The sequence below is a fragment of the Capra hircus genome, chromosome 29, assembly GCF_001704415.2.
Source record: "Capra hircus breed San Clemente chromosome 29, ASM170441v1, whole genome shotgun sequence".
In the NCBI taxonomy this organism is placed as follows: domain Eukaryota; kingdom Metazoa; phylum Chordata; class Mammalia; order Artiodactyla; family Bovidae; genus Capra; species Capra hircus.
Window position 1 is genome coordinate 36,980,877 of NC_030836.1, and position 12,493 is coordinate 36,993,369.

A 12,493-nucleotide genomic window follows, 5' to 3' on the forward strand; every position below is an offset into this window, starting at 1 on the left:
AGTTAGAATCAGACATGGAACAACTGAAAGATTTAAAAGTGGGAAAGAAGTGTGACAAGATATACATTCTCACTCTGGTTTTATAGGATACTTGTATATAGGATACATCATTCGATATGCTGGATTGCATAATTCCCAAGCTGGAATACAGATTGCTGGGAGAAATATCAACAACCACAGAGATGAAGATGACACTGACCTAATAGCAGAAAGCAAAAAAGAAACTAAAAAGCCGCTTGATGAGGGGAGGAGATGCAAAAACTGGTTTAAAACTCAAAATTTTAAAAACTACTTACAAAAATATACTCAACATTCATGGCCTCATGTCACTCCACTTCATGGCATATAGATGAGGGAAAAGTACATACAGTGGCAGATTTTATTTCCTTGGGCTCCAAAAACACTACATACCTTCACTGCAGCCACAAAATTAAAAGACACTTGCTCCTTGGAAGGAAGAAAGGCTATGAAAAACCTGCACAGTGTATTAAAAAGCAGAGACTCACTTTGCTACAGAGGTCTGCAGTGACACAGCTATGATTTTGCCAGTAATCATGTACAGATGTGCGATCTGGACCATAAGAAAGGGTGAATGGGAAAAAATTGAGCTTTTGAACTGTGGTGCTTGAGAAGATTCTTGAGAGTGCCTTATACAAAAAGGAGATCAAACCAGTCAATCGGAAAGAAAATCAACCTCCCTGCTGTCTCAGCTGAGGCAACTACTGAGGGCCTCCAGGTGGAAAGAACAGATGCTTCCACTGCAGAAGTGCCTAACCATTGCAGCTCCAAGCAAATAGTTTGTAGCTCCACCCCTGGAAGAAGCTCAGAAAGGCTGAATGCTCTGTGTACCCTGGGTCCCTCGATATGTGTTGCATTCTCCGCAGCAGCATTGGAGGCCAAGGAAGGGGCATTCTGGGCCCTGGAAGTGGCGGATGGCTCAGGGATCCCCTGGGGTCACCACTTACCAGGTAGGACTGGAAAGGACAGAGCAGTCGTATGTGGCAGAGAGCTGGTGACTGGGGTGTGGGAACAAGAGGTAATGAGCTTTGTATGAAGTATCTCACCCAAACTCCCCTGGAAGAGAAGCCAAGTGATAAGATCATCTGAGATGGGATGAAGACAGTCTATTTCATCACCCCTTATAATTCCTCTGAATAAGGAGGTGGTGGAGTTGTTGGGTCATCACAAACTCTTCCAGGGCCTAGACCATCTGCCAGTCGCTATCCTTGGGGCTGCCTCTCCCCAGCTCCAGTCACGTAGTTCTGGAGGAAATTGACAGTCATATGTGCTGCTGGGTCAGGGCCAAAGACAATGTAAAGCCAGTCATAAGACCCCTTGTCCCTGCCAGGATGGCTGATCTAGGGCTGTACATGTGAACTGAGGTGGGTCATTCAGAGAACACCCTTGAACTGTGATGTATGCAATCTTCTTTCCTTACTAGGTGATGCCTTTGGGATTTAAAACCCTCAGGCAGGTAGCTTGGACTCCCTCACTAGGTGTAGAAGCCTGAAGGAGGAAAGTTGTCAGGCTAAGACCATCGAAAAAGAGTGAAGGGAAAGAGTGAGGGTAAGAGAGGATTGATGACTTCTGATTTCTTGGGTGCAGTCACTGAGGTCTTTGTCTTTGCTCTGATTCTTGTGTCCTGGTTTCCCAGAATCATTTCAATGAATCTCTTGAAGCCAGTTGCAGTTGGGCTCCTCTCCATTTTGATTCAGACTTGGTTCTAGATACTGCACTCCGAGACACAAACAGAGGCACCGATTTGTTTCAGCACCATTAAGAGTGAAACCCTTTATTCTTTCCTGAGAATAGGGTGTGCAGACCACCAAATACAGTTCATCAGCATCCTGGGCAGGAGTAGCCTAACTGTGAGTGAGTTTGTGTTAGGAGCAGCTTTACTGATTCCTGAACCACTCCCAGCATTTACACTGCCCGTGCCAGGCCAATCCTGTCATTTCCTCGATCAAAGACTGAGAAATACCGCCTCAGGAAGACGTCACCCAGGATCCAGGTCTCTCTAGATGGACTCACTCTGTTCTCTTTAAAGGTGGTATAGCAGTGGCCTCTAGAATCCTGGGGGAGTCAGAGACACACACCAGTCAGCATGAGCCCTTACTGGTGACTCTCCCCAATATCCCGACCTAGCACAATTCTTTGTTTATTTCCCACTTTTGGTAAGTATCAAGGGGTTTTCTCAGCAGCATGGCATATGAGAGTTCATCCAAAACCAAAGAGGACCAAGACATGAGGTTGCCAGGTGGAAGGGTGTGGTGAGCAGAGGACTGGGAGTTGGGGAAACAGGAATGAAAAACACAAAGTCCTTCTGTAGAGCATAAGGAACTATATTCAGTATCCACTGATAAAACACATGAAAAAGAATAAGAAAGCATAACTGAGTCACATTGCTGTGCAGCAGAACTTAACACCACACTGAAGATTAGCCACACTTCAATATAATTATTTAAAAAGAACAAGTGTGTCCATAGTTCCCCTCACTCCCTGTTTCCTTTCTTCTGTCTCCTGCTCCTTGTTTTCTCTGCAGAGAATGCTGGTTCTCCTCCTGCATCCCCACAATCTGTACTTTATTAAAAACAACTTCATTTTGTATTGGAGTATAGCTGATTAACAATATTCTTAGTTTCAGGTGGACAGTAAAGGGACTCAACCATATGTATCCATGTATCCTGGTCCCAAAGATCCCCCTCCCATCCAGACTGTAATGTAACTGAGTGGAGTTCCGTGTACTACACAGCATTCTGTTGTTGGTTATCCATCTTAAATATAGCAGTGCCCACAACATGTTCTTGAAGACTTAATTAAGTAACTCTGGGAAGCCTCCTTCGGGCCACACTCACCCTCTTCGGCCACTCTCAGCTTGTCTGGGTAACTTACTCAGGTTCCCCATCCCCACTGGTCAGTTCATAGCCCTCATCACACTTAGTAAGTCCCCAGTGCCCCAGTGCCCCAGTGCACACCACCTTGAGATGCCATTTGCATGGAATCCTGTGCAGTTTTGCCTAGAACCAAGCAACCCTCCATATGGCTGAATGTGTTTGTGGTTTTAGAATTCCTGCAATTCCCTCTCTTCCTCAAAGCCTTCTTTGAGCCCATTAGCCTGCTCTGAACTCCCATAGGAAGCTGACATGAAGCCTCCACCCTGTGCCGGGGCTGAGCAGTCACTGTGCGCCCTTTATTCACCTTAGCATCCAGCCTCCCCACAGAGGGGTCGGGTATCCCAACTCACAAAGGAGGCACCTGGCCAGAGCAAGGGGAAATGGCAGCTGAGAACTAGGGTGACCATGTAATTTATCATCCAAACCAGGAAAACTTTGAAAAGGGAAGGGAGACTGTTAACTTGTGCTAGAATATCAGACTGGGACTGTTCCCAGTGATTCTGTTTGTAACATGGCCTATTTCAGGGACTGCTAGAGCTGACTTCCATGTTCATGCACCTTACGGCTCAGATTGAACTGAAGCTCTTTGAGGACTGAGGACCTTAGTGTTCCCCTCTCCTTGTGACTCCCACCGTGCCAGCATGGTGTGGCGTCTCCACATATATTTCAAGAAGATCAGTTTCCCAGACTGTCCTTTAATCTCAAGTGGTTGGTTTTCTGGCAGGCACTGGCCCAGTCACAGGGCTCAGCAGCATCTGAAATGGTGTGACATGGCCTGCAGACTCCACCCTCCTCCCAGCAGCAGCCCAGGGGTTCCTGCAAGCTCCAGTTTGAGAAACAACCCTGAGTATTGTCCCCTCACCTTGAGGATGTAGTCTCGAGCTGGCACTGGGTAGTTGATTCCATTGATGGTGAAGATGATAGAGGGCAGAGTACTGACCGCAAAACATGAAACGTAGTGCTATTAGAGAGAGAGGGTGAGAGGTTGGCCCTGGAGACCTTTGTGGTGTGTGGAACCTGAGAGTGACCCTGGGGCATGACCCTTTACCTCGGAACCCCATGGCGTGGCACCAATGAGCTTCTGTATGTTATTGACCAGTCTTCTTGGGCCTTCGATCAGTGACGTCCCAGTGTCCACAACAGCCTCGCAGCCACCAAAGCAAGCAATAACCTTTCTTTTCATGGAGATGCTGAGAGACGATGGAAGAAAGTGGGCATCAAGGTCACTCTGAGTCTCCCCAGAGCTGCCCCCTTCCCGACTGTCTCCTAAACAGCCCTTCATCTCTTGCCCTTTTTTCATTTGCTCTAGACACAGCACCTTTCTTGACATCCTCGAATGCAGTATTTGAATACACCAGGCTCTTTTGCACCTTGACACAGAATGGTCTTCTTTCTAAGAAGACTCCACTCCCTTTGACTAGCAAATTTCCTCCCATTTTCCAGATACCACCTTAATTGTATTGTTTTCGGGAAGACTTTCCCCTCGTGTTTATCAGTCTCCTGTCTTGGTCACTCTCTGTAGACCCTTCCTCATGTCTGCTGCTGCTGCTGCTGCTAACTCACTTCAGTCGTGTCCGACTCTATGTGACCCCATAGAAGGCAGCCCACCAGGCTCTGCCATCCCTGGGATTTTCCAAGCGAGAGTACTGGAGTTGGTGGCCATTGCCTTCTCCTCCTCATGTCTAGCATGTACCAAAGTGACAATTCACTATGTGGGTGAGTCACTTCATATACATCTGCCTTCTTAGATGTGAGGGCGAGTTTTATTCTCCTTGCCTCGCTAAAGTGCCTGACACAGAGTGGATGCCCAATGTTTGTCTGTTCAGTGAGTGAATGAAGACTGAGAAAACAATGAAAAACATCCAGAGAGCTGTATCTAGTGGGGAACAAATATGAGTCACACAGAGTAAAGATGGAGATTCACCGGGGCAGCAGATTCTCATAGCGGTGGGAGAGAGGGGCTCCTCTGGGAGAGGGTGTCTGCCAGCACTACTCCTACAACCAGTTCAGACCCTGAGACCCTGGTCAGGAAATACATGACTAGCAAATGGAAACCCCCCAAAAGAGGTCAACTTTTGTCTGAGGGTATCACACAGAACCCTATCAATTATGCCTCCTGTCCTCAAGTCACTCCTGTATCCCACCTTCCTGATTCTCTGTTATAGCCCCTGTCCCACTGTGTGCCCAAGAACGTGGGGTGTCTTTTTTATTAGTTGCTTTCGTGGCTTTAGACTGCAGCCAACCTCTCTCCACTTCGGGGTAGCTGCTCTCTAAGGAGACCAGTTTTCCCCATTTGTTCAGGGCTTCCCAGTTTTTAAACAGACATTTATCTGTATGTCCTAGGTAGCCCTCAATTGTTGGTCTTCTTATCATAACTCTGTTCAGGCTGGTGACATTCTCCCTGATTCTCTGTTCACCATCTGTAAAGTCCTCTAACCATGCTTCCCACCTCAAAAGGCAGTGGGTGCAGCCCTCTACCAGCAGCCCAGACCTCTCTGGTACCTTTTAGTTCCCTGGTCTGAGCCTGGCTCAGAAAGCATGGGGATTATGAACCCATGTGTTGTTTGTGTATCCATGTGCTTGTGTGTTTGTTTGTATGTGTGTTTGCATGTATCTATGTGTGTGCTTGTGTGTCTCTGACTAGCTATGTATGTTTTTATGTGTCTCTGTGTAGGTTTATATGTGTCTGCTTGTGTGTTTCCATGTGTCTGTGTGTCTGTCTGTTTCGTTGTGGGTGGTGTATATATCTGTGTGACTATGTGTCTAGAATGCATTTGTGTGTGTCTGCCTGTGTCCATGTACAGTAGCAGGAGTATCACTTGGACTGATCCTCAGAGGGACAGGCTTACCGGTCCATGTGTACACTCCAGTCACCAGCTTGGATCAATGGTACCCAGTTGAGCTCTCCCTTGTAGTAGCGGTGGTCCACCCCACCAAACATCACCACACTGCCCTCCCACTTGTCTCTGTAGAGAGAAGAGAGGGGGTGCTCCTTGGAGGACATTAATAACAGCACTGTCTGAGAGCTGTGCTTGTCCACCCATCAAGGTCCTAATAAGGTCCCCATGTACAGATGCAGAAATAGAGTCTAGGGGCAATTGAGATCCAGACTGAGGTCCCTAACTGGCTAATGAGTGGCACAGAGGAGGTTAGAAGCTAATCACTTGACTGGGCTCCACCCACTATGTCTTCTGAAGAAGCTCTGGACCTCCAGCGGCCTGAGTGCTCAGAAACCCTCAGAGGACAGGGTGCTGAAGTGTTTGGCTTTCTCCTTGTCCACCTTGTCATTTTTCAGAAAAATCAAGGCCTGGGAATTCTATTGGTGTGGGTTCAGGTCACTCAGAGTTGCCTCCCATGGCCTGTGACCTCTACTAGCCAAAGGGCTCCACACTAGAAGGGACACCACTTCTGTTCTCCCTGCCTTGAAATGTTTAATATTTCTTGAACAAGGGGTCCCACAATTTTGTGTCCTACACTTTCATTTTTCACTGGCTCCTACAAATTGGGTAGCTGGTCCTGGGCTCCCAGTGAAATGCTAATGAGGAAGGAAAGATATCCCCCATCCTTCTTCCTCCTTCCTTATCAAATTCATCAGCAAATCCTAATACGTTTTCCTTCAACTTGATTCCTGTTACCTTCCATTAGTCTTCCTCCTCACTCACCGCCCCTCCCCCACCACCCCAAGACCAAGTTACTGGTCTTGAGCTCAAGAGTAGGGTTGTGTTCTAATAAAAAGTTATTTATAAAAGCCAGTGGTAAAGCCAGGTAGGGCCCTGGGGCCATAGTTATCCTGGGTTAGATTATCTCACAGAATACTTTTTTACCAAGTGTCCTATAATTTTCATGCAACTGAAAGCATCTTACAGCTAATTTGGAGAAATGGATTGTCCATCTCAGACTTACTTGCTCAAGTAGAAGGCAAAAACAGGCTCAGAAATGGCACCTTGATTCTTCAGGTTGTCAAAGATGGGGATGGCTCCAGAGAAGGATAGTTTGGGGTAGTTCAAGCCCAAGACGCCATCAAAAGGTATACCCTCAAACCCATATTCTGTCACACTTAGACCGAACGGCTGGTCAGTACTAACAAGGTCCCCAATCTGTGGGAGAGAAGAGTATTCCTACTACAGATATGTGAAATGGGGCTAGGACTGGGATGGGGTGCATTGCCATAAGATCCTTGGAAAAGAATTGAGGCTGGGCTCTGTCTTCGGTGGCCCACAGATGGTTAGACCAAGCTGGGAGGGGAATCTGGGTTCCATTTGAGAGAAGCTGTGAATTTTAAAACATCTGCCCCTCTGAAAAACACCACTTGAGTGAGTCAAATTGGCCTCATGGCTTCTGTACAGGTGGGGCAACCAAGAGTCAGGCCAGGTCCCATTGGTGCCTCCTTATGGACAAAACAATCGAGAGCAAGATAGCCTTCTCTTTGGCATCACTATGACCTAATGACAGGAATGGACTGCATTCTCTGTAATGTACTGGGAATTCTGCATCTGTCCAGGAAGACAGAAGCTGAAAACTCAATCTTGCTTGCAGGGTTCTATGAAATTACTGCCTGGTAAGTTCCCTTTTGGGGATATGTGTGTATTTCCGTGAGTGTGTATGACAGAGAAAGAGAGAGAGGGGGGAACTACTCAAGTACTTTGGGGGAGGCAGGACATAGCTTTATTAGACTCTTAATGGTCGTCTAGAGTGAGAACTCATTTATCAGACTCCTTGAATTCTCAGGCCTCCAGTTTCCCATTCTGGATACCTGAAGCCCTAGTCTGCCACCAGGGTCCCCAGATCAGTTTTATTCTGTCCCCAAATGTCTTACAGCAACTGCAGTCTTGAAAAGCCAAACTAACTCCACCTTTTACCACATGTGTGCCCTCAGTAAGGTCCTTGCTGTCTGCACCTCAGTTTCTCATATGCCATCAGTTAATCAGAGTAACTGCTGTGTGGGGTTGTTGCAGAATTAAACCAGTTATCACCTGAAAGTGCCTGGAACAGTCTGTGAAGATGAGAGTGGGTACTTTTATCACCTCTTCTCACACCCAGCAAAATGAACCTTGAACTGCTCATGGACAGAGGAGCTGCAAGTCCACACCTCAAGCCACTCTCTGGGTTAGCTAATCTGTTTGCTCATGTGTCGCCACAAGCACTGCCTACCCAGGGACATGTTCCTGTGGATAAGATGGCCAATATCTATATGAGATAGGCTAGGGAGGGTCCTGCCAGATGGTCCTGCATCTGTTTTGCAAGCAGTGGTCACTCCATAGCCAGTCCTGACTCAGCATTTGTTACACCATTACCCGAACTGTGTCATGAACAACAACTCCTTTCATTCTCCCAGATCCATACATGATCCCGAACGTCTTATTGGCAAGCCGGAAGGTGGAAGACTGACGATGTCTGAACCTAATGTGTGTAGCTGCAGACACAAGGGATGAGTGTCATCAGGTGCCAAGAGTGGAAACAGGGCCACAGGGCAAGTGAAAGATGGTCCGGGAACAGGATGTCTACTCACAACAGGTTGGGCTCTTGCAAAAGACGGAGGACACCCACAAGTCAGATGAGCCTGTGTCAAAGATAACCTGGAATTCTTGAGGGGGTGTTCCAATGGTGATGTTACCCACGTAGAGCTTCTACAGGGAAAAGAAGGGAGTGGGTTAGTGCAGAACTGGCTACCCTCTGTTCCCACACTGATACCTCCTTCTGGGTATCACATATCTCTTGAGACCACTTTCTAGCCACTGTGCAGCTCAAAGACTTTGGTCACAGAGGAGTCTGCATTTGATATATTTTTCCTGTGCTACATTTTATGCAGGATATTGACTCTATGACCAGGCATTGAAGTGGTACCTCCTGCATGGGAAGCCCAGGGGCATAACCACTGCACCTCCAGGAATGCTAGACACCCAGGGAAGTCCTGGTGCCTTCATTTGAGAAACTCTGTAGTCTCTTCAAACCCAGCCTTAGCACCCCCTTCTCCCGGAGGTCCTTCTTGATCAACCCCAGCCACTCCCTCTAAACTCAGACCACATCCAATCAACACCACACAGGTGACCCTTTCACTTGACATGTATTTACTCTTTGCCTATCTCTTAGGCTGGCATGGGCATTCTTGAAGACAAACTAAGCCCTTTGGCTAATCTAAAAACAGTAACCCCAGTGTTAGATTCTTATGGCCTTAAACACAATACAGGTTCAATAAATTTTTACTGCTGTGGTTCTTGCATCTGTGGAAACTGAATTCCTCTGCCTCGGGATTCGCAATTGCTTTGCAGTTGGTTTTACCTTTTGAAAGTGATAGTTCATTCTTCATCTGTAACTGAGTGGCTCACTTAGTTTAGAAGGAACCATCGCCCTCAAACTAATGACACATCTTTGATGCAGAAATGGATATTTACCTGCCACTTGGTAATAGCTGGGCCCAGTCACAAAGACCAACAATTAAGGATAAGAGTCCTTCTCCTCTGAGTGGGGTCCCTGTTTTCCAGTATCTCTACCTCCTGCAGGAACCCCAAACCCAACATCCCACCTGACACCTCCAGATGAGTCCCGGTGCTAGGCTAGAGCACTGGGGGAGCTGTGGAGAACTATCCTCCCCAAATACTCACATCCATGATGTTTCTCAAGGGGTGAATAGTTAGATTTGAGCCATGAAAGGAAATCTGGGACAGTCTGTAAGCATGCTCCTTCAGGAAATTGTTCAGCATGTTTTTTCCACTGAGGGTTTTTCTCACGGTCTTCACTCTCCTTAGAGGTATTCTTTCACCGAGCATTTGACAAAGAAAACAAAGAAGATGCTACAACAAGCTGTCAGTGTTAAGGTATAACTATCATTGTAATGGCCATGTATACTTTCCAATCATTTTTATGAGACACATTATTATCAGAATTTTATGTATATACCATGGCAAGGACATAGATTTGAATACAGGTTCTGTTCTGCAATCTTAGGTAAGCTATATGACCATGTGGTATCTCAGTCTGCCCTTCGGTAAAATGGTGGAATGTAACAATACAAACCCACAAATAGAATATCTTGGGGATAAGCAAAGTGACGGATATAAGGTACTTGATAAATAGAAGTTTCAAAAATGACAGCCATTAGCATTGCTGTTGCCATCCTACTCTATCCGTCTCATAGAACCTCAAGGAAGGAGGTAGAAGGGGGACTCATCTTCTTTTAAAAGGGAGCAGTTTGAAATGCAAGAGGTTTCTGAGTTGGCTGTGGTCACAGTGTTTGTCAGATAAAAAACAGTGTATATGAAACAATGTATCTTTCTCCAAGTTGAAAGAGAAGAGAGAGTTGAAAGAAGAATCCAAGTTATAGGGAACAAGTAAGGGAAATTCAGAGGCTTGGGAAGGAAGGATGAGTCAAATGAGAAATTAAAAGACAACAACATAGAGAGAAATACACTCCGAGTGACTTCCAAAGAGAGGGAGAGGTAAATGACAGTGATACAGAGATGCAGACATAGACATATACACACTGAAGTAGACAGGGAAAAAAGAGGACATGTTGAATAAAATGTAGAAAAGTGCTATTCCACAGGGCCACACCGACATCTGCATAGACTGAGCACTGAACAGTTGAAAGGAGTTGCATTTTCAACAGGTCATGAAAAGACTGGAACCCAAGAGTTGTGCAACCATGCAAATCTACATCAAGATCTTGGGACCCACAGTTCCTATAGCAAGTTACTTATCAAAAAGAAAGAGTTGGACTTTAAGATTCTTAGGGAGATATTCCATTCCCTTCTAAACCTGATGGGTGGAAGAATAAGCAGATGAAAAGAAAAATCCGAGAAAGGAATATGATGTGGCTTACTGTCCCCATACTTACTTGACTATGCACTCTGAGAAGGCCACCAGCCCAAGGAGCACAAGCCACTTCATGCTTCTTTCCTGGCTCCAAGTACTCAGGGAAGTTTGGGTTCTTAGCATGTAGTGGTGACCAGTAGTCCTTAGTTATATATGCTCTGACCTACCTTAGTTTTCCCCTTTAGGCCACTAAAAGATCTGAAAAACACACAAAGCTCTTGATAAAATCTTTACCTTCATCAGTGTCTTTGGTGAGTAGCCTTTGAAGCTTCTCAGACTAGAGAGAATTGAAGTGAAATCTCTTCCTTGAAGCTTGGCTGGAAAATCAAACTGATCTGTATGGACATCTACAAAGATGGAGAACCTTGACTACTTGGAGAAAAACTAAGAATATCATGAAAATGGATACTAGAGGCCATGCTCGACACCCATGGTTTCATGTCATCTTCCTAGCCACTTCATGAGATATGCATTGCTGTCTTCATTGAAGAGGAGATTGCTAGGAGGATAAATTGTCCAATGGCAAAGTGAAGACTTCGGGGACATCTCAGGGACATACAACTGGCTTTAGTTAGTAGGTCTAATGGCAGACATCAGGGGCATCTATGATGCCAGTCTGCATCAAATATTTAGGGCAGGGCAGTATGTCAATTGTATGGTTTCAGTATTGGAAGAAATGTCATAAGGATCTATAAGATATTTTATATCATTCAACAACTGTACAAGGAAGAACTGTGTGCTAGGTTCTGGGTTAAAGGTTTCAAAGTCAAAGTTGATCAAGACAAAAGTAGTCTTTAGCTTAAGAGAGCTAGCAGTCTAGTTCTCACTAGACTCATGTTCCAAGGAGGCAGTCAATATGATACTAAGACTAGGTGGCCATGTTGGACTCTGGGCAGCACAGGCCTTACCACTGGGAGCAGCCTTACCTCCACTTCACCCATGCTGGAAAGCAGGCCAGTTGGCCATGCTTTCAAGAGAATCAGAAGTTTGGATATTTATGTACAATCTACTGATTTTACTGTTAGCAACTTCTTCTTCTTCTTTTTTTTTTTTTTCTTGAAAAAACAGTGGGAATGAAATCTCCACAGCGATGTGCTGGAATCAGCTTTCAGTCTATGCAGGGTTTTATTTCTGGCCTAGAGTTGGGAGTGCAGTGGGGACAGAGAGGAATTTGATTCATGTTTGTTGATTTACAAAGAGATATATGCATACTAAACATGCTGACTCATTGGAAAAGACCCTGATATTAGGAAAGATTGAAGGCAGGAGGAGAAGTGGAAGACAGAGGATTAGATAGTTGGATGGCATCACCAAGTCGATGGACATGAGCTTGAGCAAGCTCCGGGAGTTGGTGATGGATAGGGAAGCCTGGCATGCTGCAGTCGATGGCATTGCAAAGAGACGGACACAACTGAAGGACTGAACTGAACTGAACTGAACAAATTGAGAACAAAGACAAATCTAATTGCATCAAGTTTTTGACTAGCTACCTATAACAACACATTGCTTAAGTGGCTTTAAAATTCAGACTTATGACTCTACATTCAGAGCGGAATATCTTCTAAGGAAAAACAAAAATACTGCCCATCAAAAACAAAACCAAAGAAAACCAAAAGAAATAAGGAAAGAAATCTGAAACTATGTTCAACAACTTCAGTTCAGTTCAGTTGCTCAGTCATGTCTAACTCTTTGTGAGTCCATGAACAGCAGCACACAAGGCCTCCCTGTTCATCACCAACTCCTGAAGTCCACACATACTCACGTTCATTGAGTTTGTGATGCCATCC

The 12,493-nt window shown here is 45.6% G+C and overlaps 1 protein-coding gene across 1 annotated transcript; it reads right to left on the reverse strand.

The window, feature by feature from the left end:
* LOC102179073 (pregnancy-associated glycoprotein 1-like) lies at nt 1,762–10,825 on the reverse strand. Its single transcript, XM_005699663.2, has 9 exons — nt 10,729–10,825; nt 9,497–9,647; nt 8,404–8,521; nt 8,189–8,307; nt 6,798–6,991; nt 5,744–5,860; nt 3,943–4,084; nt 3,757–3,855; nt 1,762–2,073 (listed from the first exon to the last, which is right to left on the reverse strand). The coding sequence occupies exons 1-9, from the start codon at nt 10,779–10,781 to the stop codon at nt 1,924–1,926; spliced, it is 1,143 nt and encodes a 380-aa protein (XP_005699720.2). The 5' UTR covers nt 10,782–10,825; the 3' UTR covers nt 1,762–1,923.

What these genes read in the sequence shown, in the direction of transcription:
- LOC102179073 (XM_005699663.2), bottom strand. Translation starts at nt 10,781, where the DNA reads ATGAAGTGGCTTGTGCTCCTTGGGCTGGTGGCCTTCTCAGAGTGCATA. An exon ending in TTCTCAGAGTGCATAGTCAA is followed by an intron (nt 9,648 to 10,728) that starts GTAAGTATGGGG and finishes GCTCGGTGAAAG; the next exon opens with AATACCTCTAAGGAGAGTGA. An exon ending in TGGAGTGTACACATGGACCG is followed by an intron (nt 4,085 to 5,743) that starts GTAAGCCTGTCC and finishes ATCGTCTCTCAG; the next exon opens with CATCTCCATGAAAAGAAAGG.